This window comes from Neofelis nebulosa, chromosome 13 (assembly GCF_028018385.1).
Source record: "Neofelis nebulosa isolate mNeoNeb1 chromosome 13, mNeoNeb1.pri, whole genome shotgun sequence".
Classification (NCBI taxonomy): domain Eukaryota; kingdom Metazoa; phylum Chordata; class Mammalia; order Carnivora; family Felidae; genus Neofelis; species Neofelis nebulosa.
In genome coordinates, this window is record NC_080794.1 from 14,723,971 (window position 1) to 14,730,900 (window position 6,930).

The 6,930-nt window shown below is 51.5% G+C and overlaps 1 protein-coding gene across 1 annotated transcript; it reads left to right on the plus strand.

Annotated features, from left to right (window-relative positions):
• Nucleotides 1-2,878: 2,878 nt before the first annotated feature.
• Nucleotides 2,879-5,960, plus strand: DKK1 (dickkopf WNT signaling pathway inhibitor 1). Its single transcript, XM_058696329.1, has 4 exons — nucleotides 2,879-3,372; nucleotides 3,557-3,719; nucleotides 4,871-5,014; nucleotides 5,134-5,960. Exons 1-4 carry the CDS (start codon nucleotides 3,127-3,129, stop codon nucleotides 5,385-5,387), a joined length of 807 nt encoding a protein of 268 aa, XP_058552312.1. The 5' UTR covers nucleotides 2,879-3,126; the 3' UTR covers nucleotides 5,388-5,960.
• Nucleotides 5,961-6,930: the final 970 nt, after the last annotated feature.

Consider the following 6,930-nt stretch of genomic DNA (forward strand, 5'->3'; position numbering starts at 1 on the left):
TTGGCTGCTGATGGAACCGTGAACCTCCCTTTACCCCCTTACCCAACCTGTTCTTTTGTGGCCAGGGAACAAACTCAATCATGGAAGGGGTTTTCAGATGGAAACTCCATTGAAAAAAGTAAATTTTCCCATTGGGAATGAAGAGTTGGCTTTACACATCCTGGGTTCTCTCTAAATTTACTTGAAAAAAAAAAAAAGTAAATGATGCCATTGGGAAGGGAGAGTAGGCTTCCCACGTACTGGGTTTCTCTTCTGTGTAACTTGTGAGCTTACCACCCCTCCCCTGACTCAATTACTTGAAGATAGAGAACTTGAGCACTCAACTTTGATTGAGCAGCACCAAGTACCCTGCTTAGCACATGGTAGAAATTCACATATTCACCAACTTATTAGCTTTCGGATCAGGAGGACAGGAGCAGCATGGTAAGTAAGGAAGGAGACAGACCCCCCCACCCCTTAAAAATCCCCTAGCTCAACACAGTAGATTCTGTCGAAGCTCCATCAATATTAAACCGCAATAGACATACATATCCAGGGATTGAGACTGAATTTCTAAACACGCCTTTTTGTTAAGGGTTCTCTTTTGTTGTTAATTTAACTGGTGCTCTTGTTTCTGAGCCAGACAATAGTTTCATTTGTGAATCCAAGCTCTTAATGAACTATCTTTGTGAAATGCATACCACGTCTTTCAAAGAGAGGAAGAGAGATTGGTCAGAAGTGTGGCACAGCACGTTTTTAGAAATATTTACGTAGAACAACAGGACTAAGAAGGATTTTCACCCTCCCCAAGGTCAGGGGATTCTTTCTGCACATCTCAGCATCGTAAGAAGTTGAGACAGAGTAGAGATTTTCTACTACACCAAGGTGTTCGACACCTCAATTACTGACATTAGTATCAATGTTTTGCAAGTGACAATATGGCGCCTAAAGTCCCCTACAGCCTTACCCTGTTATTTTATAATACCTCTCCATCCATATCAACTTCATGTCAACTGAAGATACGGCCCTTTCTGCCTAAGAGAGACCTGACTTACTGCTTATTCTCCATAAAAGGTATACAGACTCGATTCTTAGGCTCGTTAAAAAAAAAAGAAAAATACAACGAATATAAACAGCTTCCCCTTTGTTTCCAAATTCCAGTTTGTGCCAAAAACTTCTAAAGTTGTAGCCAAGCCTAGATCATTGTACGTGTCCATAACAAAATGTTTTTAAAAATATGTGGGATTTGGTCCATATTAGAATTTCAAGAAGCAATTACCAATAAACCAGAGGAAATTTCACGGGATAGATGGAATTTGGGATGGGAAGGATATCGGTTTAATTAGAGGCATTAGTAAAGGGTTGTTTGGAAGATGCTCTTAATATGACCTCTGAAACCCAAGCAATGAGAACACAGACCATTACAGATTTTTTTTAACCCCTCCCCCTCTTAACTTTGGGATTACTCCTACTTCAAGGCTCTCACCGGCTGTACTTGGTGGAGATGGGGGGGTCATGAATATAGGTCAGTGTGTGTGGAGTAAGAAATACCTTAGAGGTTAGGGTGCACAAAATTAGGATGTCCTAATCTTGCTCGTTCAACAGCGATTATTCAATCATCTCTTCCTTTTATTAACTTGCATAACAGGTGTCCATTTTCTGACACTGTTAACATCAACCTACTATAAAAATAGTAGGGGCACTTTATTTTTTATTACTACTATGATGATAATAGTCTCCTGAATGTTTATATCATTGCATCCGCACCCCCCAAAGAGCAATAACCCGGAGGGTACCCCAATGCCAGCGCACCAAGCTTCCAACAGGTTTTTGTTTAATAAACGGTTTTCGAATGTGTAAGCAGCACAATATTCTTCCACCCTGGCGGCTCTTCGTTATTTTTGAACCCTGATCCACACGACGGCCGACTCACGTTCGGGTTCACTTTTCCCCTTCCCGCAGCTCGTCTTATCTCCCTTGGCGGGGTACCCGTCTGGTCCCGGCTTGTCCGACCTGGGAGCAGACACGGGCCTTCCCGGGCTTCGCGACCCGGAGTACTAATGAGGAAGTCGGGCGCTGAGCCCCGAGGCTGTCTTATCTGCCCGGGTCAACCACCACCGAGAAGGGCGGGCAGCGAAGGACCACCGAGCCAGCCCCCGGGCTCTGACCGTTGGCGCTCTGGCCACTTTGATGTCGCGCGCCTGCCTAATCAAGTTCATCTCCTGGCCGCGGCTGCTCGCATCCAGAGAGAAGCATTCAACAGTCTGATTATCGGACACTTCCCTCCACCCCGATCTCATTTCCAAGCGCGTCTCTCGCCTCCCTCTCTAAACTTCCCATCAAAAGAGAATTAGTCCCTCTTCCTCCTTACCCGCGTTTGATGTGCAAATTTCCTGCTCTTTGCACATTTTTCTCGCGGTGGCGGCGGGAGGAGGGGAGGGGAGGGCTGGGGTGGGGGGCTGGGGTGGAAGGAAGGGGTCGAAGCGAACCAACTTAAACCGAGGGACTCACTGGCAATGAGTAAAGCGGGGCTCTGGAAGGTTAATCAGCAGCCGGCGGCGGCTACCTGGCCCTGTCGCGGGGCCCTTTGGGTAGAGCCCCCGGGTCACCGGAGGGGCTGAGTTTAACACCGAACGTGTTTAAGGCGCACGACGTGGTCTGGGGGAGCACCACCGTTGCGCTCTCTGAAGCGCTTCCGATCCCGACAGCACCACCCCGGCCACCAGGGGAGGGCGCGGGGGGCCCCGGGTCCCTCCCTCCGCCCGCGTCCGCTCCAGTCGTCTGCGCCCCGAAGCGAGCTGAGCCAGGGGACCGGCCGCGCCGGGGAGGGCGGGGTGGGGACTGCCGAGCCACCCCCCCCCCCCGAGTACACACACACCCTCCGGCCCCTCCCAGCGCTTTGAAATCCCATCCCTGCTTTGTCGTCTCCCCCGAGGGGCCGGGATGCTCAAGCCCGCGGTATAAAGGCAGCCGCGGCGGCGGTGGCGGCGCAGACCTGCACCCGCAGCGGGGACTCGGGGACCGCGGGAGGCTCTCGGGGCGCTGACCGCAGCCGTGCGCCGCGGCTTCCAGGCCCCCACCCCCACCCCCTGCACAGTGCCACCGGTTCCCGCCGTCCCTGCCCGCCCTCCCCGGAGCCCCTCCGCGATGCCGGCCCTGGGCGCAGCGGGAGCCACGCGGGTCTTGGTCGCCCTGGCAGCGGCGGCCCTTTGCGGTCACCTCCAGCTGGGAGTGAGCGCCACCTTGAACTCGGTCCTCGTCAACTCCAACGCCATCAAGAACCTGCCCCCGGCGCTGGGCGGCGCTGCCGGGCACCCGGGCTCGGCGGTCAGCGCGGCCCCGGGGATCCCGTACGAGGGCGGGAACAAGTACCAGACCGTTGACAACTACCAGGTGAGCGGGGGCTCGGGGAGCGGGCACGCTGCGACCCCGCAGGGGCTGGGGTGGGTGGGGTGAGGTGGAGTGGGGGGGTCCCAGGTGGGGCGGCGCGCGCCGCGGCTTTGGAGAGGCGCGCGCGGAGGCACGGGTCCTCGGACGCGCAGGTGCCTCACCCCCGCCCCCCCCCCCGCCCCCGCAGCCGTATCCCTGCTCTGAGGACGAGGAGTGCGGCACCGAGGAGTACTGCGCCAGCCCCCCCCGCGGGCCCGGCGCCGGCGCGCAGATCTGTCTCGCCTGCAGGAAGCGCAGAAAGCGTTGCATGCGTCACGCTATGTGCTGCCCAGGAAACTACTGCAAAAACGGTGAGTCCCCAAGTCCCTCCTGGACCAGCGTCTCGAAGCGGGCCGCCTGAGGAAGGGAGGCAAACGCTCCCGGCTTGGCTAACGCGACGGCGCCACCTGCGAGTGGGTTTGCCTGGAGGTGGCCCTGACGAGCTGCGAGGGCGTAATGGGTGGGAGGGGAGGGGAGAGCGGAGGTCTCGGGGCGCCTAGTCCTCACCCGCGCCCCTCGCCCGTTTAGCACGACTCCTCACCTCCGAGGGAACCCTTCCGTGAAAACGTGTCTAGAGAGAGCCCTGACGTCCCCAGGGACAGAAGATGGGGCCCCCTGGACATGCTCACCGTGCCCTGGGGGACCGGCCTGGGCATTCAGCACCCTGTCCATTTTCTTAACAGGGTCTCTCACGGCTCTGCCACACTGGCCTCCCTCTGGCGACCCCGTTAACACTGGTATCAGGCCGGAGACAGGGGTTTCTCTGGGCCGGCCCCCCCCCTTAAGGGGGATCTTGGTACCCAAGCACCCCGGGCGCTGCCCCCCCCCACGCCTGCCTCCACCTCCTGCTACCTTAAAATCAGTCCTCCTCCCCCCAGCACAGATGCACTGAAACTTAATGTCTGAAAGGAGTAGGCTCCGATACTCAAAGAAGTCTCCAGAAATAAACCTAAGGGTGGCGACCCTCTGCAGGACCCAGTAATACTCAGGCATGAACTAAGCGAGTCTCTGTAATAGAGAAATTATACAGGGAAATAACTAGTGGGTGAGATTGTCATCTTCCAGGGAGCTAGTGTTGCCTTAGTGTAACCTGGTCCTATATGGGTCCGGCCAGCCTCAGGGCAGAGAAGTTATTTTTAAGGACAAGTTTGTAAGTGACTAATTTTATTTTCTACCCCAAGGGGGATATTAAAATGGGCAGAAATCTCCCTGCCACCACCACAGTTGGTAGAAAAGTATTTCAGGCGGCTATATCAGGGCTGTTGCTTGCGAGATCACAGTACGCACATCGATGCTTCCGTCCATCTGGGGGCGTTAACCCTAAGGAGGGAGCGTGGCTTCTGTTTCAAGTCATGTCACCACAACGAGGCATCCCAAGCTGGTGCAGGCAGAACGGGCTCTCAAAGCTGTGGGTGATTAACTCCCGGCTGTGATGTGTTACTGTCGTCTCCTGCTCCCGTAGGGATATGTATGCCTTCTGATCACAGTCCTTTCCACCGAGGAGAAATCGAGGAAACCATTATCGAAAGCATTGGTAACGATCACAGCACCCTGGATGGGTATTCCCGAAGAACTACACTGCCCTCGAAACTGTATCATACCAAAGGTAAAGCCAGTTCACCTTCCTTCTCTGTCAGCACCTCCCAGGTGCCCTCAGGCGTAGGGCCTGAAATGATGTAGGCTTAGTAGTGACCATGTCCTTTTCTGCTGTCTCCCGCTTTCCAGGACAAGAAGGTTCTGTCTGTCTCCGATCGTCAGACTGTGCCACGGGGCTGTGTTGTGCCCGACACTTCTGGTCCAAGATCTGTAAACCTGTCCTCAAAGAGGGTCAAGTGTGCACAAAGCACAGGAGAAAGGGCTCCCACGGGCTGGAGATATTCCAGCGATGTTACTGCGGAGATGGCCTGTCTTGCCGGATGCAGAAAGATCACCATCAAGCCAGTAACTCTTCAAGACTTCACACCTGTCAGAGACACTGAGCCAGCCGTCCAAACACAGCGGACTCCTTTTATAGAATATATGCGATGAAAACCTTTCGTGACTTTGGTCAGCTCAGTCCTAAAGGATGTACAAATCCTGTGGTTATGATCAAGCATTCCAATAATACCTTCTGAAAACCTGGAGTGTAAGAGCTTTGTTTCTTTATGGAACTCGCCTGTCGTTGATTGCAGTAAATTACTGTGTTGTAAATGCTCAGGGTGGCACTTACCTGTAAATGCGACAAGACTTAATTATTTTTCTAAAGGTGCTGCATTGTCCATTGTTTCTCCCGTTATGTAAATTTTTGTACACATTGATAATCTTGACTGATGTTCTATATTGAATTGAAATAAATAATTTCAGCTTCTACTTGCTAAATGTATAACCCTTTCCCTTTTAATTCTAGACTCCAGAATGCAAGAAGCTTTCGGAATGGCCAACAATAGGCATCTAAACTTAATCATGGACATACTCGCTTATTTTCTGAAATGTACTATCTCAGTGCTTAGATTATGTTTCTCTCTAGGCTGTGATAGTGCTTGAAATAAAAGTTGACATTTAATACCGTGAAATGTTACAAGTACAAATACATTTTGGCATTGTGATTTTTAAAAGGGTGTGTGTGGGCATGTGCACTACGGGGACAGAAAGGTAACATGTTTAAAGATGATCAGAGGAAGATATTGTCTAAATGTCCTACAGTAATGGTCAATTCTAGATTAAAGAAACATGGTCTCCATTGACAAATTCAAATCACCATGCTATAATCATGAAATTGAATCTGACGTTAGTACTTTCAAGAATAGTTTCTGGGGCACCTTGATGGCTCAGTCAGTTAAGCGTCTCTTGATCTCAGCTCAGGTCCTTATCTCATGGTTCGCGAGTTCGGGTCCCACATCGGGCTCTGTGCTGACAGCTCAGAGCCTGGAGCCTGCTTAGGATTCTGGGTCTTTCTCTCTCTGCCCCTCCCCTACTCATGTGCTTTCTCTCGCTCTCAAATATAAACACTAAAAAATAGTTTCCAAATAGTTAATTACTACTGAGGAGTAAAAGGAAATCTCCCACAAAATACCAAAGAAAGTACTTGATGGTTGGCAGGAATGGTGTGTGTGTAAATACAGTTGATACATATTTGCAGATTTTGTACGAAATTAGTAAATTTGAAGCATCTTTACTACTTCATGCCAGGAGGACTTGTTATAATTAGTAAAAACTGAGAATCCTCTCTTACGCCCTGATTTCCTGGTCTTACTAGGTGAGGTAAATATTTCCATTTTTACACCCCTGAAATCGGCTCTAAGAGGAGATAGAGATCGATTGTTGAGAAGAAAAGTCACAGAAATGAGATCTAAACTGGCTTTGCATTTCTCCTTGCCAGCTTTGGTACCGGCCACTCTGATCCAGGGGGAGGGGAGAGGAGCCTGTCCCCGCTTAGACTTGTTCTGTAATATTCTCATCTATACCTAGACCACCAAATGCTGGGGTGAAGGCACTCCCAAGGACAATCATTGATCAATTGTCCCAAAAGTTTCTTACCTAACA

What these genes read in the sequence shown, in the direction of transcription:
- DKK1 (XM_058696329.1), top strand. Translation starts at nt 3,127, where the DNA reads ATGCCGGCCCTGGGCGCAGCGGGAGCCACGCGGGTCTTGGTCGCCCTG. An exon ending in AGACCGTTGACAACTACCAG is followed by an intron (nt 3,373 to 3,556) that starts GTGAGCGGGGGC and finishes CCGCCCCCGCAG; the next exon opens with CCGTATCCCTGCTCTGAGGA. An exon ending in AGGAAACTACTGCAAAAACG is followed by an intron (nt 3,720 to 4,870) that starts GTGAGTCCCCAA and finishes CTGCTCCCGTAG; the next exon opens with GGATATGTATGCCTTCTGAT.